We start from the raw sequence: 26,228 nt of genomic DNA, 5'->3' as shown, positions 1-26,228 counted from the left end.
ACAGTCAGCATCACTCACTGCAGCTGCGCTCATCTGAGTTATCACCGCAGTCGTCATCCCCATCACACCGCCATCTCAGTGGGATGCAGCGGTGATTGTCGCAGCGGAAATCCCCGGTAGGATGACAGGTCACCTCCTCTGAAAGAAGAAAAGAGTGATTTTTAGAGCTCTTTAGATTTCCATATTCAAACCTAAACAAAAACATTCAAGTGATCTTAAAATCTTTAGAATTTATTTTATTTTTTTTATAATGAGCAGTGCTCCATATTCAAATAATTAATATAAGAAAACTACCAAATACATGCCTACTGCTGCATGTTCATGCAGTTACCTCATGGGGGAGCTCCACACCCCTCGTTATTGTTCACTTCAACATCTATAAAGACATGCTCTATCTTTCCTCAGTTGAACAATAAACAGCAATGAAACTTTATCCAGTAATGTAAGTCAAACACTGAAGGAACAACACTTAGTAAAAATAACTACACCTAAATAAGGGGACTTTGACCAAGCATCAATATATGACGAGTGAGAATGTGTTGGTTCAACATATCTATTTAAGAATTGGTATTGTATTAAAATGCTTCATATCTTAATATTAATCAAATAAGTTTAAACAACATATTCATATTTTTCTTTCATAGTTGATGATTTCTTTGTAGACTTATTTCCAGCCTATAAACACAACTTTTTTCTGAGGAATGTTTTGTTGTCGTTTTAAGCATTTTAACCCCAACCTTTGAATCATTCAGGCAAAAAAGGGTTCCTAGACCTGAGAAATGAGATGAAACTCAGTGGTATGTTGACAAGAAACAGACACAAATCACCAAAGAAACGATTCTATAATCTGGATCTTAAAGCACTCTGCTCCCTGCAGACTCTCACAAAGATAAAAGACGTGATTTTATCCTTTGAATATGCAGCGTGACAAGAGTAAGGTGGTCCAAAGTTTAAAAAAAGTTATTAATCAAAGAAGACAAAAATGTCTTTAATGAGATTGTATCTCATTTAGATGCAGAGAGTATTAATCCTGCTGCTGCACCCTGTGGCTTAGCTGGCTGAAAGAAGCTGATTAGGTTTATCATTAGATACAAGAAAATTATTTAAAGTGTTTTGGAAATAGATCAACAGTCATGGTTGGGAAACTGATCTGCTATTTTTATTCCTATGTTATTATAGACAAGAACCTAAGAAACAATGATAAATAATACTGTTACAGAACTTACAAGGTTTTTTTCTACACTTTTTTGATTAAGTCTATGTATCAAAATAAAATAAAAATTTCTACAATATTTTTACCAGTGAAACTTTTAACTTGTTGAACAAAAAATAACAGCAGCAGGGAAAATTGTGGCTTTTCAGTTTTAAATCTAAAGAACCAAGCTAAATGTCCAGCTAAGTTAAATCTAACTTCTTTATTTTTTTCAGCTCTAATATATGACTCCAATCCTTTTGCACCAAAACGCTGCCGAACATTAACACTTTCAAACTTATAGTATAGGGAAGAGGTCATGCTAATCCGGACCCAAACTGATGGAAAACATTTATAAATTACTGCATGCTGTCCGACGACGGTGTCTAACTTCACTTGCGCCGCTTCTCCTGTTAATATGGTAAAGCCCTGCGGAGCATCCGGCACCAGGCTGCACATGATACAAATATTAGCCAATGAGCTTTTGTCAGTCTGGGTTGCTGCTGCTGCTACTTTTAGACCCAGCAGGCAAACCTGTGGCAAGCCGGGCGATGGGAAAGAAGGAGAAGATTATGAGAAAAAGAGAGCAGAGAAAGTGTGGACTGCTGGAAGAACTGCGGTGAACTGGTGAAATAAAAGTGAAATGACATGCTCAAAGATGACCCTGCACATTTTGAGTAAGTTTGGCTTAACCTACTGCTGTGAAGCAGGATTCTCCACCATGAACAGAATCAAAAATAAATATGGATCCAGGCTCACGAATGAGCACCTTGATATGTGCTTTAGAATGGCTTTGTCTCCATTCAAACCCAGGTTTAAAGCCTTGCAGGGCGGCCTAAACAAAAACAAACGGTTAGTACCAAACTGAAAGATTGTTCTTCTCTACTTCAAAAAACACTTCAGATTTTCCAGATTTAAAATGGAAAAAAATCTCAATTTCTATTTCTTATATATATTTTTATTTAAAAAGTCAATGTATAACATGGTTGCATAAACATCTTATTTTATTTTAAATGTTAAATGCCGTTTAAAAAAAGAACCGAAACAAAAAACTGAAATGTTAGAACTGTAAATATACAGTCATATGTTTATATTACTGTTTTCAAGGCTGCACTTAAAAAAATGAAATTTTCTAGAGAGCTGTTTTTTAATGAAATTTATTTTTGTTTACTCTTGTGTATACAAAATGACAAAATAAATCTGTCTAAGTTCAAAATAAAGGATAATAATGAAAAATGTCTCCGGACCTTTACTGGACGTTACTATACAGACACATTTAAAGACACTTTACCAAACTACTGAAATTAGAAGTGTCAAGAATAATTTTAAAAACAAATAAACTGTCGGATTTAAAGAAAAATAACCTTATAGGTGTTCATATACTTTTTGTAAACGTGTACCAAATACAAACAAGAAAACCCTTAAAACTCAAAGAAAAGCAATGATAAGACTTTAGACCAAGTCATTTTGCAATTGGAAAACTGGGGCTCAGTTATTTCAGTCTCAACTGAACTATATTTCCTACACTAGCACTAGCCAAAAAAAAAGTTTTTTTTTTAAATGTAATTTCAAATTACGTTAAAAAAAAAGCTAATCTTTAAGGAACAAGCTTTCAAAGCTGACACATTTCAGTGATGAAAATACCCAGGCTAGCACCGTCAACTAAAGTGTGGGTCAGAAATGAAAGAAAGCTGATGTTTTAATTAAAACTCAAAGGTCTAAAAGGGAGGAGGGCAGACTGCCACAGACAGATGTGTGAGCTCTATTCATGCCAGTACAGCGTACGTCTGAGGCGGATAAGACTGACGGAGATGAGAACCACAGAAGGCAGAGGAGTGAAACAGAGCTGGTCTGAGCTGTCTCTACCACACACTGCCGGGGGGGTAAAAGATAGCGTGGTGTTCAGGAGTCCTGCCCTTATAGCCCTCCACCTGGCCCATCCTCTGCATTCTTACAGGAAGATTAGCACAGATATCCCCTCCTGTGCAGGCATGGCACTAATGGAGTGAGGGTCTGTGATAAGAGACGGGAGGGCGGCAGCAGAGTGTATTTGGATCGCAGCGAGTACAAAGAGACATATATGAACCCTGCCCCCACGCAAGGACAGAGCACACATACACACATATATGTTGTCTCACACCAATAGACAGCTCATAAATCTGCACTGCTTCCAGGGAGAGATAAATTATGGGGGAGGAAGAGTGATGAGACGATCTCCATCAGCGCCCCCCCTGCACCACAGTTACACAGGAGGCTGAAGGCTTGTCTAATTGCTTTTATTCACTCCAAAAGAATTTTCTGTAGTAATCTAAGGTTGATAAAACGAGAACAAATACAACATGGAAACTAAGGAGCCCATGAAGAGTCTACGTTGTATAAGAAAGGATGTGAACAAGACTTACCGCAGCCCTGCTCGTCGCTGTTGTCTCTGCAGTCGTTGTGGCCGTTGCAGACGGACCACAGCGGCACACACCGGTAGTTGGTTGTGCAGTCAAATTCCGTGTTGTTATCACATCGATAGGCTGGACCCACTGTGGAAAACGCATAAAAGCACATTTATAGAAATGCCCAGCACAAACAAAGGCCCAACAGTTCCCTGTTTAAATCGAGTGAGCAGAGATGCACTCCCTTTTTATATCTGTACTGTAGGTGAAACTCATATTTTGTAGGTCAGAATATCGTGTGAGGTAAACATGCAGAGTCTTCCAGAGGTACTCATACCCTTAGTTCCAATCAAGAAATCAACAGTTTTTTATTATTGGGATTCGAGATCATATGATGTTTATAATAGATCATAGTCCAGAGAGAAGAGGCCTATTGCGATGATGAAGGACCAAAACACAAGGTCTGCCCCATGTTTAAAAAACAGGCACACGGAAAGTGTGACAAACATCATCCCAAGCAACATAGAGGAATCAAAAAACATGTAAGATGATGCTCTAGGGTTAAAATGTAATGTTTTAGCTCAAACGCAAAATATGTTCTGTGGAAGTAAACTAACCACTTATCACCATGAACTCAACATTCCTACTGTGAAACCTTGAGTTGGCAGCATCATGCTGTGAGGATATGCTTCATCAGCAGGAACAAGGAAATTAGTTATGGAAAATGGGAACGTAAATGGAGCTAAATATAAGTTGCTACTTGAGGAAACTCCAGAAACATGCAGCCAGAGCTACAATCGAATGTTCTAGATCAGGTTTCTGTAACATTTGCATCCATAGAAGCATGGAGCTTTTGAGGCTCTGCATTATAACATCTCGGTATCCAAAATCAAATAGACCTCACCAGTATTTTCAACTATGAAGCTAACTATATTGAATGTTTAATCAGTTTTGGTATATTGTAATGAAATCTATTCATAGAATTTTCACAACAGGGTTATAAACCAGAAGGCGGACCCTAAACTAAACCAGACACTGAGGATGGTTTAAAATTATTATTTGTGAGTCAGAATCAGTGAGAATCAGTGAGAATGGTGGGAAACAGGAAACCTGTGAAATAGCAAACAAGAAAATAAAAAAAGACCAGGATTAAGAGCATATTCCAGATTTTGTGCCTCTTCAGGATTCAGTTTCTCATTAACCTGCACACTTCTTCAGAGGAAAAACAAGGAAACAGCAGGAAAGGCTAATAACGTCACAACCGGTGAAAGGAAAAGGCGTCCTGAGCAAGTGTGATTCGATACCCACGTGTTCAACAAAAGTTCCAGAGTTCCCTCAGAATTAAATTGCATTATCAGGGAGTAAAGCAAGAGGCAGGCAGGCAGACATTGCACATGAGGAAGAATGGATCAGATTACTTATCTCTGAGTTTTGGGCACTCAGCAGATAAGGACAAGTATAAAAATCCAGGGCACAGAAATATGCTCTTAAATGGATCGATAATAGACAAGGAAGCTGGTTGATTATCCACAGGCAGAAGCTTTTGATTGTCAGACAGAAAACAGAAAATTAACAGGCTCATATGTAAGGAAAATCACACAGAATAGGGGAAGACCAACACGAAATCTAACTAACGGAATGATACTAATGTAATGAGGATCTGCTTTTGTTATGCTGCAAACTGTCAGCTTTTTCATTCAATTTTCCCTAATTATAAAAATTGTCCATGAAAAAGCATTATTTGCTGTTACTCTTAAGTGCTTTGCTTTGTACCAAGAAAGTCCAGGGTGGATTTTTATACTCTCCCTATACGTGTGTGGATTCTCTCTGTGTATTGCAATGTCCTCACAGAATAAAAACATATATATTATGTAGGTCTGAGTGTTTTAATAATGGTTGCTTATCAATCAGCATTTTTGCATTTGAGGGGCTCAGTCTAAATCCTGACATATCCAATTAAAAATAAGCAGCAATACTAAAATACAGATTTAGCCAATCCGACTAAGTTTGAGCTAAAAGGTAAAGAAGAATAGGCAAACATTGAATTCTACTAATGTGCAAAGCTGGTGGGAAAATAACCCAAAAGCATTGTTAGAATCATTGGCACAGAAGGGTGGAAAACAAATAGATGCCCCACATTTCTGAATTGTTCTTGTCCAATATTTTGAAAAGCATATTTTTATAATGATGCCGTACATTGTGCTGCATAAAATGCATAAAATGTGAAAAAAAGAAAGATGAATGTAGGTAAGTTGCTTACTGCACTCCTCCAGTGGCTCGTCTGAATTGTCACCGCAATCATCATCAACATCGCATTTCCAGTTCTGTGGGATGCAGCGGCCGTTGCGGCACTTTAACTGCCCTGGGCGACACGTCCTGGTGGAGCAGTGGACAGGGTCCTCGTCGGACTGATCACCGCAGTCATCTTCACCATCGCACTGCCAAGACTCAGGAATGCAGCGCTTATTCGCACACTGCCACTGATGGCTTTCACACTGATGGGTAGCTGAGAGGAAGGTCGTCGAATAAGAAGATGAAAAAAAACAAGAATAAGTTGAGTACAAAAGGGATATACTTATCTGCGTAACCAGTTAAACCATCTACCACAAAGCACAGCATCTTCATCAGAACCATCAGGACAGTCCTGGTGGCTGTTACAGAGAAAGTGTGAACTGGTACAGTTTCCATCATTGCATTGAAATTGGCCAAGGCTGCAGTGGCGAATCGGGCAGGTAGAGGGCTCATCAGAGCCATCTCTGCAGTCCCTCTGACCGTCACATTTCCACCAGATAGGGATGCAACTGTTGACACAGAGGGAGACAAACCCATGTTGACCAGAACTTGAAAAAAAATACCAAACCTAACAAACTCTTATTTGATTTACTGTAAAACACAAACTTACAGGGAATATATTTGAAAGGCTATTTCCCGTACTATAAAGTTGATAAACTATTATAAGGTTGTTTTAAAGTTAATTACATGTCACAGGTGTTGGAAGACTGAGTGATGTTAGCCACCTCTGTCTCTAAGAAATTATCAGATTTCCAAAAGATTTTCAGTGAGGCAGCATTTTTTTAACAGGTTAGTGAGCCATTATTGAAACATCTGGAGAATCTTACCTAAAAAACCTTTTAGGAGTACAAGGGTTACTAATACACTCTGACTTTGCCTCATGTCATAGAGCAATGTCACATGCAGCGCTTTTCCAGGGGAATAACCCATGAACGCTCTTCTTTTAGAAATGCTAGCTGTGCTAACTTCCGTTAAAACTACTATGAGGTGCTTGAGCACATACAGCCATGCTTTAAAATTGGCATTTCCTACAATTAAAGAAAATGAGAAATTCACACAGTTAATTCAAATAACACAAAACTGAAAAAAGTTATAATAAATATAGATTTACTGAATTATAAATTTTGTACAGTAAAATACTGATTTAGATTTTTTTATATAAAAAAACTGTCCCAGAGAAATTAAAGTAGCTTGCCCATGAACAGGTGCAGATGTCTGACTAAACATTTCCTGAACATTACAGAAAACACCTGATTTCAGTGATTTCCTCAAACTGATCGATCATAGACAGACACATTAATAAAATATTTATAATGTATTTATAATTACTTTTGTCACTTTCAATTTCATTTACTGGTAGCTGTTTTTCTTCTGTCTTTAACGAAAGGTTATAGGAACAACTGTTTGCCTCCATTACACAAGGGTTGGGGGATTAAGTCTATCATTGAGGCACAGACCTTGATGATTCTAATCTCATATTTTTTTCTGATCTAATTATGAAAAATAAGTTAGTCAAAAATCTATAAGCACTAAAGCATTTTATCCTGAAACACAGAAGAAGGTCACATGTATGACAACCAGCATCACCAAAGAGAAACTGACTTGGACAAGAGCCACACCGTATGCAGGCTCTATAAAACCAAACATGGAATCTTTGTAAATCCTTGAATCGTGGTTCCATTCAGAGACAGAAATAAAATGGCTGACCTCACCCTGCACCGGCACGCAGTGGATTATCAAACAAGCATTTTCAAAGCCTTCCCACAACCCCATTCTGGGAAAAGCTAATTACAAAGTTTGTTACCAGTTTTACTGTTAAGGATTTACAACCATTGAGAAATAATTAAGAATTAGAGCTTTGGAGCTATGGATCTCTCTTTAAACATTTCTCTGAAACAAGGATGCCCAAAATAGGTAACAAAATTACAAGCAGGTATGATGATAATGCTAGTAGGTGTTAAATTAATGGTATGCTAATACGTATGCTTAATAGCTAATGGTATGAAATCATGCCACCATGATTAGTGTGGTTTTGAAGGTTATGTGCCCCCAAACCGAAGTTCCAAATAAAGGACACACAGGTTATACACATGGATGAGACGTGAAAGGAAGTAGTGGTGAAAAATCAGATAGCTGAGTAGGATCTGTGACGGACGCTGTGTAAGATATTGGATTCAATAAATATGGCCATCTGGTTATTGTCATCTTCTCATTTAACTAAAATGTCTTGGGGTTTTTTTTTTTTTTTTTATTATTGATGTATGGAAGGGTATAGTAACAGAAGCAGCATCTGTTGGTGAATGTTTTTGTTAATCATGCAAAAACTCAGGGGTCTTTGACTGAACAGGGCACGAAGGCTACAAAAACATTGTGATCAATCTTCCAATATTCTCCTATATTATAGTTCAGGTCATCAGTTCAGGTCCAATTTGTGTGGTGTTATAACTTATCAAAAAAATAAATAAATAATAAATTTGGATTAGTGCATCTTTAGTAATAAACCTTTCCCCGACCTTCTGTAGAGATAGCTTAAATGCTGTATGAGGAAAGCATGGGTGAGGAGTTTTATTTGAAAAAAATATGTCTAGTGCATCTAAAAATCTTTGTGTTTAAACTTTCATAGTTCTCATAAAGAACATAACTGCAGGTTAAAGAAATGGTGACAAACCGTTCATTGTTTGCACATCTGTACTGGGTGCTGGTGCACATGGGCAGGCATCGGGTCACACCTCCTATTTGAACAGCCAGGAAATGGTCAGGGCAGTCACAGGTGTGTTCTCGCCCCCCATGACGGATTAGGCACAGGTGAGAGCAGCCCCCATTGTTCCCGGAACAGGGATTGTTTACTGTTATAGCAGGAGCCACAAACAAATAATATCTGTTGACAACAGCTGAGCAAATAAGGACCGGCTACTGATGAGTGCAAAGCGGGTGAAGACTTACCAATCGGCTGCCGGTAAGGATGACATACATGAATGTCGAATGGCCTGTGTGTGGTGTTAACCAGAGATTCTCGTCCAGAGCCATTATACTTGTTGCCTTTCTCCACTGTACGTGTGTTCCAGTCTGTCCAGTACAGCGTGTCTTCAAATACAGTCAGGGCAAAAGGATGCGGCAAGATTCCATCGTAAACTGTGTGTCTGTGCTGTCCATCCAAGTCGGAGTATCTGAGATAAAAGGAAATGTAAAACTCTACTAGTGTCCGTTTACTGCGAGTAAAAAGAATCTGACCAATTTTCTGATGAACTCACTCAATATAGTTTAGATGAGCATCTGACCAATAGAGTTTGTCATTGGTGTAGTCGATTGTGATGCCATTGGGCCACTCTATCTTAGTGGTGATGATTGCTGCTTTATTGGTTCCATCCATTCCAACACGACCTATAAAGGCTTTGTCCCCCCAATCCGTCCAGTAGACATATCTAGCAGGGTTTAAAAATAAATAAAAATAATTAAAAAACACTTTAACTTATAATTTTAGCAGTTGGTTGTTATTATACAGATTATTTTCTTAGGGATGAATGCACACACACTAGAGCACTAGAACTCCTCACCCGTATTTAGGATGCAGAACAATACCCCTGGGGTTTTCAAAGCAGTAGCTGTTATTGCCATCAACGCAATGTTCAGCCAGTTTCTTGACAAAGCGACCATCCAGTTCAGACACTTTAAGGCAATCCAAGAAGCTGTCCACCCAATACAGTTTCCTTCCAATCCAGTCAACTGCAAGTCCCTCTCCATGCAGAAGTCCATTGACCACCACCTCCCGATTGCTGCCGTTAAAATGCATCCTCTCGATCACCCTGCGGCTCACGTCAATCCAATAGAGGTGTTTGTCAACGCGGTCAAAGTCCAGAGCCACCACGCTGGTCAGACCCTCCAAAATAAGAGAGTAAGCCTGCCCGTCCGTTGACAGGTTCCTCAGGTAATAGCGGTTGCTGAAGATAAGGTAGGGAGAGATGTTGCTGTTCTGGCGGCAGCTGTGTCCGTCAGGCTCTCTGAGAAATCCCGGAGAACATTTGCACACGTAGGAGCCGAGGATGTTTTCGCAGACCTGACTGCAGACGCTAGGTGTCTCTGAACACTCATTGATGTCGTCGCATGTTTTGCCGTCAGACATGAGGCGGTAGCCTGGGCGGCAGGTGCAGATGAAGCTGGTGGGTGTATCGGTGCAGTTGTGGTCGCAGTGGTGAATTGACGGGTCTGTACACTCGTTGATACCTACAGCCAGAGAAGATGCAAAAAAATATATATGTATATATTGATATTGCTTCACCGCCTCCTGTCTTGCAGTATTTTTATGTTTTTATACACGAATCAATGGCATTGCTGCAGTGTTCAGTGACCACACAACTGAGAATTAAATGATAATTGATAAAACCTAGAATTTGGTGCCAAATCTTTATTTTATTGTTTTGTAACTCATACAGGGTGAAAATGACTTAAAAATGTCAATTTATACTTACCACATCCTTTTTCGTCGCTGTTGTCAGAGCAGTCATCATTCCGATCACATACTTTGCTCTGGGGAATACAGTGTCCGTTTTCACATCCGAACTCTCCAGGGGGGCATGTGGGCTCAGGCGTTTGGCAAAGATGCTGCAGCTCATCAGACTCATCTCCACAATCATTATCACCATCACACACAAAGTCGTGGGACACACAGCGACCGTTCTGACATGTGAACTGGTGTGACTGGCAGGGCTGGTAAGTGCAACTCAGCTCATCACTACTGTCTCCACAGTCGTTGCGGCGATCACACCTGATATTTTAAAAAGAAAACGCCAATTGAACTCAGCTTTTACTCTATTAACATAGAGAATAAGTGTGTAGTGTTCTAATTCTAACCTGTACGAGCTACGTATGCAGAGGCCATTGCTACAGGTGAACTCATTGATGCCACAGGATCTGCGGCTGCAGTTTTGATGCTCATCTAGAGCATCTGCACAGTCTGCATCTCCATCACACACCCAGTCCCGTGGAATACACTTGCGTTGAGGTGGTTGATTATTCACACAAGTGAACTCAGTGCTTGAACATGTGCGATTCGCTAGGAAAAAAAAAACATTAAATCAGACATGAGGATTTGCAAGAGGTTGAACAACAGTGGTGACATATTTTGGAAATCCCAACATTCCAAACTGTATCCAAACAGCACAGCCTTGACTGCATTGTTTGAAATGAGTCTCCTGCAGAGGCTCAATCACTGCTAAAGTCCCTAGCTTTAGGCATCTTATTTTTGGAGCAGCTTTATAAGAGCCTTGATCCACCCTGAGCCAGAAAGGCAGAGAAAAGAGACAAGCACAAAGTAACGGGTGAGGCAGGAAAAATCAGGAATGCTGGCTTCTTGGACTGGAGATCTAGTGGAGACTAAGATGTTTGGGACTGGCGACTAGTTTATACCTCAACAACCATAGTTTGAGGTGTGCGAATATGCTGAAAAACATGGTGTCTAGGGAGCACGAGGTGGCAAAGTGAAAAAAAAAAATGTTTTGCAAAACAGGAGAGTAAGAATGTGGTAAATGCAAGAAGCTGGAACATAAATAAATTAAAAAACATCTTAAAAACAGCAAATAAGAACTGGAACTGAACCCTGGAACGGTTCCTACTGGTGCACCCCTGCACCGTGTTAAAAGTATTTTGATAATTGTAGTTAGTACTTAGCATAAATATGTAATATAGTATTATATGAATAAAGTTATGCTGAACAGATTATTCAGGGAAGGTGTGATATGGAATTGAGGAATTATGAGTGAAGGTCAAATTACAAGATTTTCTAAGACAAATAACCAATATACCAAATATCATAAACTATACTATCATAGTGTTTTAAAAATAACTGATTGTGATATTAAGGGCAGTTAGAACACTTCCTTATGGACAAACATTTTATTGAAATGTAAAGTGAAAAAGAAGTCTTTTGAGATTGAGGAATTGCAGCCACTGAATTGCAATAATGACTGGAATTCAGCACACTGCACAGGCCTATTGTAAATCTGAGCTTCTGAAGGAAAACAAATGTCACAAAAAAAATAAAGCATTCATGACATAAAGGTCCTACAGTTATTACTCCCACTGTTCATTTATGTTCGCTAAAATAGATAAAATACATCAGGCCCATGTTTCCAATTGGGTATATAATTTGTTACCAAAAGGAGATTGCTTGGATTATTTTGCCAATTGTTGGTTGACAGTTGTGATTTTTCTTTTTGTATCTGGACAGCTCTGAAAGTCTCAAGATTTTTGTCTGCTGCAGTCTGATTTCTACTGGAACAGTACAATCAGCTAAGATGGATGGGGAGCACATTTGTTAACCTCTGCATGTTTGTAACCCTAATTAGTCACAGCAGAAAGACAAATCAAAGGTGTATACCACAGTTGTGTCTCTGATCTTCATCACTCATGTCCCCACAGTCATTGTCTCCATCACAGATCCACGATAAAGCAATGCACCTGCCGTCATCACAGCGAAACTGATCTGCATTGCAGGTTCTGATCAGTATGGCTGGAGAAAGAGATGTTAGATTTTTAGACCCCACAGCAATAAACAAATAGGTTTCACTAAAACATACCAAATCCAACCTAAATTGAACTGTTAATGTCAACCCCTGCATGATGTGTTCATCTTTGTCTGTAAGGGTTTCTTATAGCTTTTTTAAAATTTGAATAAGAGGCATAATACAACACTGGCAAGGCTTTCAAAATAGTCATGGCAACTCCACATTCCCATGCATGGTGAGCAATCTAAACAAAAGCCAAAGTGAGGCTCTGTAACCCCGGGCGTATAAAGAGAGGGGGAGGTGCTGTTTGTCTGAGGACATTGAGGGGCGTCACCACAGAGGAATGCAGCTCACAATAAAAGGCCTGGCTGACCACATCATAAACAAAGGGATACACCACTGACTCGTACTCGCATGAGCCTCTCACACTGCACAGATTGGCTAACAGACACCTTCACACAATAAGTGAGCAGCTGATAAAAGGTTGGGGGAGGGGGGAGGGAGGTGTTGGCTGAGGCACAAAGATGAACGGCTCTTTCTGGGTGTGAGAGTGTTGAGGAGCACTCACTGCAGGAGAGGGGTTCATCAGAGCCGTCAGAGCAGTCAGCCCCTCCGTCACAGTACCAGTGGGCAGGGATGCAGCGACCGCTGGAGCAACGAAACTCGCTCTGGGAGCAAGTGGCTGTCGCTGCAGGAGGTGCAGACAAGACATGAGTCAGATGGGGATCTTTTTGAAACAGTGACTCATAAGAGATATTTATTTTGATCATAATTTTACTCTTCCCTGTTAGCATGGGCGTAGGTTTGCATAGGGACCATAGGGACATGTCCCTACCAAAATTTCGAACCGACCTAATTGTCCCTACCAATAATTGGATTTGAGCAACATGTTTATAGTTTACAGCAGTAGTTGTTGCAGCAGTGGCTTCTTGTCCTCTCGCAGCTCCTCTGCCTGGTCTCTCCTGTCCCTTTCATGTAGCAGCGCATGGAACTGTGCTGCTCTGTTTAACTCATTGGTTGTTCTGCCTTAAGTTCAGCCTTCTCTCTCTCCGATTGGCTGTTTTCTAGCTCGCGTGTGCTTGGAGCACAACATTGAAAATGTATTCACACTAGAATGCAGCGGTTACTACAATTAATATTAGGCTACAAAACTAGTCCCAATAAAAAAATGAATATCATGTGCACTAAAAAACAAAAACCTTTTTTTTTTCTTTTATAAAACGAAATATTCTGGGTCAGCCAGGAGTTCTGAAGACTGCTGGAAAAATGGGCAAATAAAGGCTGTAAGCATCAACATTTCTGATTCTTAGCCACAGCCAACTAAAAAAGAAAATGTGAGGGTTTCCTTTTTACCGTTATTTAGTTGATATTACTGTTTTCATTTTTTTGTTTTTATTTTTACAATTTTGATATAATAACTGATCTAAGTAGGTTGCTCTGTGGGGAAAGGCACATTTTACATTTATATTACTGTATGTTTTAAAGTCTCTATTCTCCAGTTAATGATGAATCACTTACTAAATTAGTTGACGATTATTGAAATAATCAATTAATATGATTCATTTTTTTCAGCCCCAGATGAAATACATGAAATTGGCTACACAGACTAACTACAGCCCAGATGTTCAACTTTTTTAGTGAAGTTAATATTTTAATGAATATATTATTTTGCTTGATACAGAGAGAGAATAGTAGGTAAAAATATAAGAGTGGGGTTTAACTCTGCACAATTCTATATCTTCAAAAGAAAATCCTGTATTTAACTTCTCTCTTAGTCGTTCAAATGAAACCGTTTTCAAAGTGGAAAACAGACCTAATTCCACATTCATCAGAGCCGCTGATACTTCAAACATTGATAAACAGCATCTAATGAGTGTAGAGCTTATAACATTTTTATTAATGGAGCAAAATGTTGCTTTTCTCTTTTAACAATGAATTCCTCTTATCAGTGCGGATGCTCACATCGAGCATAAAAAAGAGCATATAGCATAGCACCAATGACACCAGAGTGTCCCTACCAAAGTTCAAATCAAACCTACGCCCTTGCCTGTTAGATAAAATGCATTAAAAGTTAAGAGGTCTAGAAGAAAAAAAACTATGAAGTAGTACATTTTTTCCCCTTGTAAAACAATATACACACATAAAAAAATGATTTATTATTGTACATGCAGAAAATGCAGTGGTGATGCTGAAAAAAGCCTTATGCTAACAATGTTAAAATACAATCCATCAGTGCTAATGACATAAAAATTATGTTGGTTTTGATATACTACTCACTTTACAACCATCAATCTACCTGGCAGATATGTTAAAAGCCCTAAAGAAGACAGAAATTCTGCAACAGTAGGATTATTTGCAATGAAAAAACTTCAAATTCCTTGACCATTAAATAAAGGCCCACAAAATTCTTGATCATTGTAAATTTTAATTTGAAGCTATTCTACCTCAGTTAAAAATTACGTAATTGTCTTCAACATGGGCAAAGTACAATAAAGGAGAGTTTTCAGATCACTACAGGCATCGTTTCAATAATAATAATAAGTAGGCAAACATCCTTCACTTATATTTTTCTTGGGTCATGCTTGTTTTTAACTTCATAAACATAAATGTAAAATGTGCAAAAAGCTGCAATTTTTAGTATGATTTTACTTTTCCTGCTTCAGGTCACAGAGATTTGCTACAAATATAAACCCAGGTTAAACTGGGTGATAAAGTGTATATTGTTTATTTATTTATTGCTATAAACCTCTGTAAGTTACATCAAAAATGCATTGAAAGTAAGACATTGCTGAGTCAATGAACACCTTTGAAGTGATTGACGTAGCTTCAACGTTTTGTTCAGTCAATTTCTAATGAGTCTATTGTTTATTGAGTAAAAATGCAACCAAAAACTACAGAGAAAGGGCTTTAATAAGCATCTGAAAAGGAAAAGGTGCATTATTTCTGTTGCTGAACTCACCACAGTGTGTTGGGCTTTCATCACTCATGTCACCACAGTCGTCGTCTCCATCACAAAGGTATGACCGCGGGATACAGATGTTGGTGGTCTGACACTTTGTTTGCTCTGGCTGGCAGGTTCTCTCAGCTAGAATAACCACACATTTGAATTCAGTTAGAAATATAGAAAAATAATAATAAAAACACATAATATTTATAGTTGAAGCAAGACATTTAAATATGCAGTTGTAAACCATTTATTTCCCTTTTGTCTAAATGAGATTAACCCTTTTGTGCTTTAGATAAAGAGGGTTTTAAAGATTATATTTATCTGCTAAACGCAAGTATATTACAAGAGGTTTTTTAATATATCTTTTAATATTTTCTACTAACTCTAAAATTTAAAGTTGAAAATACTTTTAAGATTATTTAACTGTTTAGGACAGCCAAGATGATTTTGTTCATCTGTAAAATCTTCTGTTGATTCACAAATTTGGGTCCATTAGATACTGACCTGGCAATATTTATATTGCAACACCTCAAACTCTGTGCTCTCTATCAGATTACATGAAATATCAAAGGAAACAAACACTGGTTCATTTTGTCAGGGTACCCATGTGTGTGAGTCAGGCATCTCTCCAAGAGAGGATCTTTGAAGAGAATCTGGTTAGTCTACACAGGTGGAGCTCGTGAGTTTAATCAGAGTGCTGGGCTTTAAAGAGCAGCAGAGCCCTCATTCATTGCTGTTTTTTTTTTCTGTTTTTTTTGTTGCTTTGTCATTTCCTGGCTCCTCGTGTGTTTTTCCCTGATGTCCCTTAGATTTTGGTTTTAAGTATTTTTGATTTTTGGATTTTTCCCTCAGTTGCCTGTGGAAACGTATAAAATCTTCAAACTCATCTCTGCATTTGGGTCCTCAACAATCCTCCAGCCACCTGACACATTTATGGCACAATCTTTAGTTGTCTAAAGGGGATAAATCCATCTGTCTAATTAACTATACATCAGTATAAATACCAAAGGAATCTTCAGCCATAACGCATTCAAATAAAGAGAACCCTTCTGATGAGAAATGTTGGAAACAAACCCATGATAAAAGTAATATCAATTTCTGGTTGGTACAACATTCACTATTCCCAAATGTTGAGTCCTGTTACTTGACTCATTTGAAGTAATCCTCGCCTATTTTGCATACCAAAATAGAAAAGCAAATGGCTAAGGAACTGTAGCCTAAGCTGCATCAGTTCAAACATTACTCAAAGTTGTTTTTCTTATTCTAGGTCAATTTTGAACAGAAGTAATAAAGACATGCTTGAGAAGAAATATGTCTCATTGTATTATATTTGTTCTACATCATGTCAACCACAAATGCAGAAAATCTCAGAACTCTAGCTGTCTAGTCTTACTTCAAAATGCAAGATGCTAAGCATTAGCTATGACCAGCTAACATTTCTGAAATAAAAAAATCAGACGTTATGTGATGATTTTCTCATCATGAAATGTTTTTATTATGAATATGCTGGATTACTTTTAACCTGTGAACCCTTATGGACAAATTTAGTATAAACATCTATGCTTTCCAACGATGTCTAACATGTCTATATTGGTAAAAATTTAACCATTGTAATTTTCATGCATTCTGAGATATTAGTTAGTCAGGTTACAGGTCACAATTGCACTCAGGGACAAAGATCTTCATTTTAAAATAAAAAGCCCTATAACGTGATGACGCTGAAGGTGAAGTACTGTATCATAATCACCAAAGGCATACTCTGATAAGAACGGTGTGGTTTTACAGGTTAAAACACCATGTAGCTTTGAAGAACAGGAACACAAGCATATTCATTTTTGAGTTGTTTACTTCAGGGTAGACTAACTTCAACACAGGAATGGTTTATCAAATGGATATGCATGGTGGTCCTTATCCTGGCAACATTCAGAAAGGAAAACAAAGTCCTGAAAGGGGGTTGATAAAGCCCTTATTCAGTCCCACAGAAAATGTATGGCCAGAGCTGAAAAGTTGGGTAGTGTAAATTTACAAAGATGACAATTTTGACAAGAGGAATGGGCCAAATTTCCAGAAAACTATTGCATTAAAGTTGGAAAAGATACCCACCACATTTGACCCAAGTCATACAGAAATTCTGCCAAAGTTAGAACAAGTATGCTAAGTTTTGAATATAAAAAGGGATCGAAAATGCTCTTAAACTGTCTTTAGCAACCTTTTCACATTTAACAAAAATGGAAAAATCTTGAGCCTAAAAAAAAAAACATGAAGTCTGATATCAATCTTTTTAAAAGACATAACTGAATGTTTGATTTCAACAACAAAAACAGCCAGCTAAAGAAACTCACGGCAGTTTTGTTCATCTGTGGTCCCATTGTCGTAGCAGTTGTTTATGCCGTTACAGACATAGTCCTTTGCGATACAACGGCCATTATTGCAGGCAAACTCTGTACGAGAGTCACAGGGTCTAAACAGACAGCCAGCTTCATCACTGTTGTCTCCACAGTCATCGAAATGGTCACAGCGGTAGTGGTAGGGAACACACCGCCCATTGCCACAAGTAAACACAGTAGGTTCACAGGTGTGGAAGGCTGGCGATCAAAATAAAGAACAAATCAGAGCTTTAGCTTAAAGAATTTGAGATTAAAGAAATGCGCTTTCACCAGGAGCTAATTTTACCTGACAGTGCAATAAAAGAGGATAGCAGCTGTGGGACTGCATGCAAAGGCAAGGACATTCAATTAAGTTAGTATTGATTACTGTTGATAAAGAAGGATTATCAGTCTGATCATACAGTGCAGGCATACGCACCAGCATAGCTGAAGATTGGTTTAAATCCTAAGAAAGCAATTTGTTAAAGGAAAAAACAAACAAATACTAATTTGTTAATATTAGTAAATGTAAAACAATACAATTTCATAAAAGACTCAACAAAGAAGGAAATGACCCCTAGACATTTAATACAAAATCTTTCAGAAAAACCTACCACACACTCTCTCCAGCTCATCACTACCATCTCCACAGTCATTGTCATTGTCACAAATCCACTGCGCTCGGATACAGCGGCCATTCATACAGGTGAACTGCCCTGGTTGGCAGCGAGTCCCGTTATCATGAATACAATACTTGCTGTCAGCCAGGTACCATCGACCTTCTGACAGGCACTGGCACTCAGCTCCATTGGGTCCTAACAAGAGCAGGCTCATCAGACATTTACAAAGAGCTTCCAGTGAATTAAATGTATATCTGCCTTAATTTAAAGCGGTTTCTTGTACCTGGTGTGCAGATGTGGCTGCAGCCTCCGTTAAACTGTTCACACGGACTGTCGCACTGCTGCTGTTTCCTATGGGCCAAAACTTGAATGTCCATTGGTCGAGATGGGAGGTTCTGAATCATAACTCTCTGGTCAGAGCCATCATGCTTGTTAGCACGATAGATGCTGCGTGTGTTCCAGTCGGTCCAATAGATGAACTGACCAAACATAGTCATTGCAAATGGGTAGATAGCTGTGCTGACAATGACCTCACGGTTGGCTCCCGATAGAGAGGATCTTTCAATCTTCTGTCTGAAGGCACAGGAAAAGTATGGCAATAGCAGATTTTTTAAATGAAAAGAAACACAATAAACAAATTTTAAAAAAAGTGAGTTTTATCACATCTTACAAGCTTGCATCGGCCCAGTAGAGCCTACTCTCTTCATAGTCCAGAGTCAGACCATTTGGCCATACCAGGCTGCTATTCACAATCTCGGTTCTGAAGTTTCCTCCTAAAGTGGCACGCTCAATCTTTGCATGACTCCCCCAATCAGTCCAATACATATATCTGTACAACAAGATAAAAGCAGCTTAAAAAGGTACAGCCTAACATTGGGAATCAAGATGGTTTCCTTTGTAATCCTTACCCTCTACAAGGATCCAACATGATGGCCCTTGGCCTCGATACATGGGCAATTATTGTTCTTTGTGCCCCATCTACAGACATAGAGCTGATACTCTGGTTGACATAATCACTGTAGTAAATTCTTTTGTTAATCCAGTCGTAGGCTATCCCATCAGGAGCCCCGAGATCTGCAGTAACAACAATATGTCTTTAATACAATTGTTTCCCAATCATAACATTGGGAAACAATTGGAAAACTGTAGAAGTCCTAAACTTACCTGCTGCTACAACAACAGGAGCTGAAGTGGGAGAGGACAGGCTGATATAGCTGATCTTGCTTCCTCCTGAACCTGAGCTCTGAGTGAAGTAAATCCTTTTGTCTGTGAGGTCAAAGTCAAGAGCCACGGAGGTACGAGGCACATTGACCACAGGGAACGGCACTGCATGGTCCTCAGGATCAAGTCGCAGGCTGCGCACCGTGCTCTCAGTAGTGTATATGAGGTAATCCTCCTTTGACATCTCACAGCTTTGTTTATCCATGGCAAGATCACCAAAAGCACAGCTGCACTTTTTGTTCTGTGTGGCTTGGCTAAGTGCTGGAAGGGCAAAGCAAAGGTGGGCACATCCTCCATTGCTTTCCATGCAGGGGTTGTAGTTCAGCTCCTGGGCAGTGGTGGGTTGAGTTCGTTGGTCAAAGATAGTGACATCCCTTAACATGTTTATGTTATCTCTAATTACAGCAGGGGGCTCTGTGCTGCCTGGTTCTTTACTCGCTTGGAACACTTTTTTCAGGTTTCTGTCCACCCAAATGATGCTATTCTCAAACACCGTTATTCCATAAGGAGTTGGATATCGGCTACCATACCTAACTATCTCGGTCTCCCCTCCATTGGGGCTAATGCGGGCAATCATGTCCAGAGAGTCATCCACCCAGTAGACATAACCAGTATGCCAATCCAGAGCAAGGCCTCGTGGGGTAATGATCCCAGAAGACACTAAAATTGTGCGGTTGGTTCCATCCAATAAAGCACGCTCAATTTTGGGGTGCTGACCATAATCAGCCCAGTAGAGATATCTGTTTCTGGGATCAACAACAAGGTGGCGAGGCATGTCCGTTTGAGTCTTCAGCAACACTCGACGAAAAGTTGTGTTCAAGCGAAGTACCTCTACATAGGTCTCAGTCAGGAAGGCGTTGGTGAAATACAGGTTACCTAAGGAAAAGGAAAGTTTCGAACTTTACATGAAAAAAATTGTCATAGGTTGTGAAATATAACCTTGGGAAAAAAATGTTGTGATATACAGTGTCAGATGGATCACCAGATCTATTATTCCAAAACCTTCAAACCATTATTTGTCATTTTGCCAATCTTTAAAGCCTTTAAAAAATTCCAAAGCAATGGTTGAATTTCAACGCTCTCGTTTCTGATTAACATCCAAGGAGTTTCCTGACCTAGTCTGCAAAAAGAAAGATACAGTGTTTGTCCTAAAAGTTGAGAGCATTCACTATGAATTACGAGCTTAAACTCAAATTTAAGTTGTATCTAAAAGAGTGGCCCACTATCAACCTGTGGCAGCTCTATTTGAACAGAAAGTTGGATGGCATAGTGTAAAGTAAGAAGCACCATATTAAACATACACATTCAAAGAGTTACACAAGGGCAGCAAGTCATGAGTTCTTGATCAAGCCACCTCTACATTGATCTGCGCCCACACATTATTGATAAACCAAGCTAAGCTCTTTCACCGTGTCATCAGTCGAGAAACCGTTGGATGTCCCAAAGAGAATGGACGGAAATGCTCTCCCTTTTACTCATTACAGGCACACAGTCTGGATTGCTTTACAGCAGTGGTCTCCAACCCTGGTCCTCAAGATCTACTGTCCTACAGATTTTAGATGCATCCCTGCTTCAACACAGCTGAATCAAAGGAATGGCTTGAAAAGGTAATCAATCATTTGATTCAGCTGTGTTGAAGCAGGGATGCATCTAAAATCTGTAGGACAGTAGATCTTGAGGACCAGGGTTGGAGACCACTGCTTTACAGCATATACTGTTATGCTATCAGTCAAATAGTCAGGTGCAATTGTTGCAAATGATTTGATAGAATAAGTCTTACCAGTCTTGCCTGCAGTCACAGCCTTGTGAATGCAATAATCTATTGCACATGGATGGTGCCAAATGCAACCACAGCCCTCCAAATCATCCATCTGAACTAGTGTGTAACATTATTTAAGACAAAGAACTTTGTAAAAGATCTATGTATACCTCTACAGGTCAAGCAAAAATATGAAGGATCCCCAGATCCGCTACCTGTCCCATTAACTGTTCGAGTGAGTGAAAGTACAACTTTAGACCTTAGACACCACAGACCTGTGAGCATCAGCACTCACAGGACCGGCTTCCCTAACTTTTTTCCAAGCCACTGTCAAGCTAGAGGCACAGGATATTAAAGAGAAAGAATTCCTTTTACAACCTCAAACTACATGCATTATTATTATTTCTATGCCATCCAATGCCTTTTATTTCTTGTTTATGTACATTTATTTGTTTCTGTTTTATAGTTTAAGAAGTACTGACTCTGAGAGATGCACAAAATTCCATGCACTTGTAAAATTTTTCTACTCTATTCATAGTTTATTTTAAAATTCTCGCGGCCTTCTATAGCTGACTTGCATAACATAACCTCTTGTTGATTTTCAGAAAACACAGCATTTAAATAAGGCTTACCAAATGTAAGTGAAAATTACAACATGCCTAAATTACATCAGCAGCTTACCTGCAGCCCAGTCCACAGCAATACCCCGTATCCCATTGCGCCCTATTCCAGATGTAACTACACTATGTAATCCTGAACCATCAGGTTTTATGCGTCTAACTCCGTTTTGGATCGCCATAGTGCTGCTGAAGTCACACCAATAAATGAAGCCAGAAGCCATGTGCACATCAACATGGAGAGCGTTACGACCTGAAAGAGAGCATTTAAAAAGAAAGTAACTGAATTTGTGTTCTCTACTGTGGGACTAAATAAATTAATGACACAGTGCATATATGAAATCAATGACTGGAAATAGGATATTAACATCACTAACCTCTACCAGCCACAGGGACCATGGCCTCAGATTGATCTGAGCCTTCTAGACTGAAGCCTTTTATTGCAGACAGAGTGGAGATCACAACGTAGGACTGGTAAGGGGCACAGGTGTGGTTGTCTGCATTAAGTTTAAAACCTGTCACACATGCACAGGTGAAAAAACCTCGTGGTCGCGGCAGACACAGATGTTCACATGCTCCTAAATTGTCAGAGCAGCCGTTAGATGTCCCTGCAGACGCTAAGTTTGGAGAGAAAGCACGACATTAGAAATGCATCAAAGAAAAAGCTTAATTCCAACAGTCTATTTTAACTGCAGAGATACACAGAAATCAGCTGATGACCAGAACCACACACATCTCGAGCAAAGGAATTTAATTTGTTAATATATGTTCATTTTTGTGTAAACAAATAAAACTGTTTCAGCAACTGCTCTCTTATGTTTCACATCTATTCATAATATACCCCAACTTTTGCTCATCGCAAACCATTGGAAATCATTTCTTGGGTATAATTGTACTATGGAAGCCCTGAGAGGCAAGAGGGGGAAAAAATCTGGAATAGAAAAGTTTGAAGTTTTTTTTTTTTTTCCTTGTTTTATTTTTTGCCCTGAAAGGCAAGTGAAAAAAAAAAAATCAAAGGCAAATGTTTCCGTTTGTTCTTGTAATACTTTATTTTGCCACTAGAGGCACTGGTGTGATAAAACAGACAGTCACTGTCGGCTGAATTCTTCAACTGTATAGTCAGAGAGGCTGGGATTTCAAGAATCAATGTCCCAAATATAAAATTAGATTTTTGCAACGTAAAATAAGATACAAAAGCTGTGTATTTATTGGCCATGGCATGTGTTTATCATATCAACCTTGTATTTTTATGAGCAATAGAGAATTATTTGCAGGGATGATCTAGCACCACCCGTTTGATGGATAAAAAAGGTATTACAAAAACAAACAGTAAAATGAGTTGGTTAAAAATGAATTTTTTTTTCCTCTCTTGCAACGCTTGAGAAAGAAAAAGGACAATTTAAACCAGGATTTTTTTTTCTGACGTTGCGTTGATGGAAAAAAGAAAAGACTAATGCTAATGCTACAAGTTCCTTTTGTCTGATGTTTATATTTGTTTGATTATGTGAAACTTTTAAGTGTGACAAAAATAAAGTTTTAAAGAAATATGTAAGGGGGGCAATACTTTCCAGCTGCATTGCATAATATAGTTAATTAATTAAGCCACAAAACTCTACGGTGCATCTCTAGTTATCTGTGCAAATTAACTTTAAGGGAGTATGCCACTTACTATCTCTAAAATGAACTTTTAGGACTCTAAGTCCAGACACGTTGTTTCTCATCACAACCCTGTTGGCACCAGACGACTTGTCTACACGTTCGATGACCTCAAAATCCCGGTCGCTGAAGAACAGGTAGTTCTGATAGACAGCGACACCCCAAGGATGGGAAAGACCAGTCACTATCGTGATACGATTTGTTCCATCTGGATCCCCACGTTCAATCTAAGAAAGAAGAAAAAAGAAAGGATGTTCTTCAAGGGTGTTCACATCAAAGTTACAGCACAGAGAACATTAAGTACCAGCAATTTTTAGGAGGAGGTAAATTAATGAAAACAGACTTTTCCAGTGCTTGTAACGGCCCAGTACAGCTTGTTCTCCTGGATATCCACAGTGAGGAACTCAATGTGATCAAGGTTGTTGGTGAAGAGGTTGACGGGGTTCATGCCATCCATATCCGCTGATGCTACCTTTGCAGGAATACCACTTTCCGTTCCCTGGTCTGTCCAGTAAAGTTTGCTAAATGAAATAAAAAACATATGAACTTAAGGTTACATTAAACAATCACAGTTTAAACCAGGAATTAACTTTTTTCACAGATATTTAAATCAGTTTAAATAGGTTTTATGATCTTTAGTCATTTATAAATATTTAAAATACCTTGTATTTCTAAATATTAGAATAAAGAGCATTTTTCTTTGTTTCTTAAAGTAGAGAAATTTACATATATTCCCCTTATAAATGGCTTTAATACCACTGTACTGTGGGAGAGCATGTGGAGAGCCTCTAGCAGAAGTAATACGGTTGTCTTTCCACATGCTCTCCCACAGTACAGTTTATGGAATTTTCAACATTTCCTCCTGACAGAACTGGTACAAAACCATCACATATGCAGGTCACCTTGGATATACAGCACTTTTCAACTATGCCCACTAGAACAGCCTATGGGTTCAAAATATCTCCCAAAACCAATCACATATATATAGAATGTCAAAGATATGTTACAGATAATTCCAGTTCCCTTTTTCGCTGAATGCAACAGGTGGGAATTGGCTTTTTGCAACTGAAAAATTGCTGGCATCGCGTTAGCGTTATGCAACTCATTGGTAGAATATACATAATAGAACACATATAAAATAAACTTTCCTTTAGAGTTCTATGTATTGTATTGATGAAAAGTCTCACATTTAGGTCTGTTATTTTTATTGATAATGGCCTGTATAGTTGATCTAATTTATTGAATGTTATAAGCCTAACCCCAATTGGATATTAGCCTAATAATAAGGCTACATGTTACAACATAAAAACATTAAATAGTCAGCCAAGCGTAGCCTAATATTGCACATATCTTTTATTTGTGGATTGTTTTCCATGTTATTTATAGGATTGTTTTGGAATATTCATCCCAACAAATAGCCTCCATCTTAAAAGCCTGTTAAGTACATTATGAACAAATGCCCACAATAAATACACCCCTGATTAATCATTGAAGTTTGTGTTTATGCATGAATAATTGGAAGGGTTTTAGGGGGGCCACAGACAAACACTGACTGGATCTGTGCAGGTCTAGCTTATTTTGAATGCACCTAATATGTTGTTCTGTCACTGTGTTAAGCTGTCAGTGACATTGAACATCCCATAATCGTAGGCCCCGCCCCACAGGGCATGATAGGAAAGAAAATTTGAAGCAAAATAATCAAATCTGCAACTGTGGAAAAAAAAAAAAACTTGAAAATGAAAACTTTTTTTTTCCAGTTTCAATTTTTTTTATTTGCAAAAATTTGTTTAAAAAAATGTATTTGCTTTTGTTGCAAAACTTTAAAAAAAAACAACAACTTTTTTTTAGGATCATTTTAATTCTTGTTTTTTTTTTTTTTTTTTTACCACACTTTATGGCCCCAATGTAGCTCCATAAATGTTTTTTACCTGAACACCAAACATTTATGAAAAAAAAAAGTAAATTTATTTCCATAACATTTTAAATCAGACGTATTTCCTCCAAATTGAAATCCCTGCTGATGCACATGTAAAAATAAAAAATCAGGATTCTTATTTTTTCTGGCTCATGGGAAGAAGAAAATAAAACAAACTCATTAAAGCAAAAAGGCTTTCAGGAAAACAAGGGAGGTAGGGATGTTCACAGGAAACTGTAAAGGGTCAATCCTTCTGTCTTTTGTTGGAAGACATCTATCAAATCTTTATGCTCCATTTCCAGCTGTGAAGGTGTTTCAATCTCACTAATTGGCTTACCACCAAATTGAAATCTTATTTGACTCATTGGTAGACCCTTCCGTTCACAGTAAACTTTCATCAGCTTGCTGCGAGGAGTATGCCTTTTTAACTTAAAACTCTTTAAGGACCATCCTGCCCTGCCACCTTTAGGTTGATGTGCTCAGTCTTAACTCCTTCCTTTGGTTTGTCGTCTGCCATAGTTGTTTCTTCCATGCTGCTAACGCCATTGACATTATATACCAATGATGTTAAACAACATTAAGTTATAGCAGCAGTGGTGTTGGAGCTATGATACTGTGACACTAGGGCATTTTTACTATAGGTTATAACACAATATGAATTACACATCAGCTCATGCCTACATAACTAGATATAATATATTTAGTTTCAACAAAAAATGCTCATTGTTTAACCCATATTAAGAAAGGAAAGCATTTGTT

The 26,228-nt window shown here is 38.5% G+C and overlaps 1 protein-coding gene and 1 pseudogene across 3 annotated transcripts in view; both read right to left on the bottom strand.

Moving 5' to 3' along the window:
* Positions 1-26,228, bottom strand: part of lrp2a (low density lipoprotein receptor-related protein 2a) — an 85,129-nt gene that overhangs the window by 24,449 nt on the left and 34,452 nt on the right. For 2 of the 3 annotated variants that reach the window (XM_038301206.1, XM_038301204.1), the window contains exons 36-60: positions 23,898-24,075; positions 23,568-23,781; positions 22,276-22,515; positions 21,963-22,151; positions 19,466-20,398; positions 19,210-19,375; positions 18,972-19,130; positions 18,585-18,874; positions 18,296-18,496; positions 18,121-18,147; positions 17,989-18,024; positions 17,658-17,900; positions 15,328-15,453; positions 12,937-13,056; positions 12,242-12,373; positions 10,717-10,918; positions 10,335-10,630; positions 9,423-10,089; positions 9,120-9,290; positions 8,812-9,035; positions 8,537-8,714; positions 6,181-6,377; positions 5,837-6,082; positions 3,595-3,723; positions 19-138 (exon numbers count right to left, since the gene is read on the bottom strand). In XM_038301206.1, the coding sequence (XP_038157134.1) occupies positions 19-138; positions 3,595-3,723; positions 5,837-6,082; positions 6,181-6,377; positions 8,537-8,714; positions 8,812-9,035; positions 9,120-9,290; positions 9,423-10,089; positions 10,335-10,630; positions 10,717-10,918; positions 12,242-12,373; positions 12,937-13,056; positions 15,328-15,453; positions 17,658-17,900; positions 17,989-18,024; positions 18,121-18,147; positions 18,296-18,496; positions 18,585-18,874; positions 18,972-19,130; positions 19,210-19,375; positions 19,466-20,398; positions 21,963-22,151; positions 22,276-22,515; positions 23,568-23,781; positions 23,898-24,075 (5,684 nt within the window). The remainder of the gene's footprint in view (positions 1-18; positions 139-3,594; positions 3,724-5,836; positions 6,083-6,180; positions 6,378-8,536; positions 8,715-8,811; positions 9,036-9,119; positions 9,291-9,422; positions 10,090-10,334; positions 10,631-10,716; positions 10,919-12,241; positions 12,374-12,936; positions 13,057-15,327; positions 15,454-17,657; positions 17,901-17,988; positions 18,025-18,120; positions 18,148-18,295; positions 18,497-18,584; positions 18,875-18,971; positions 19,131-19,209; positions 19,376-19,465; positions 20,399-21,962; positions 22,152-22,275; positions 22,516-23,567; positions 23,782-23,897; positions 24,076-26,228) is intronic. The other variant, XM_038301205.1, reaches the window with a different exon arrangement.
* Positions 25,694-25,986, bottom strand: LOC119793897 (annotated as a pseudogene).

This window comes from Cyprinodon tularosa, unplaced genomic scaffold (assembly GCF_016077235.1).
Source record: "Cyprinodon tularosa strain WSP-4 unplaced genomic scaffold, ASM1607723v1 ctg463, whole genome shotgun sequence".
NCBI lineage: Eukaryota > Metazoa > Chordata > Actinopteri > Cyprinodontiformes > Cyprinodontidae > Cyprinodon > Cyprinodon tularosa.
The sequence above is the reverse complement of the archived record's forward strand: the minus strand, read 5'-3'. Positions and strand labels throughout refer to the sequence as shown.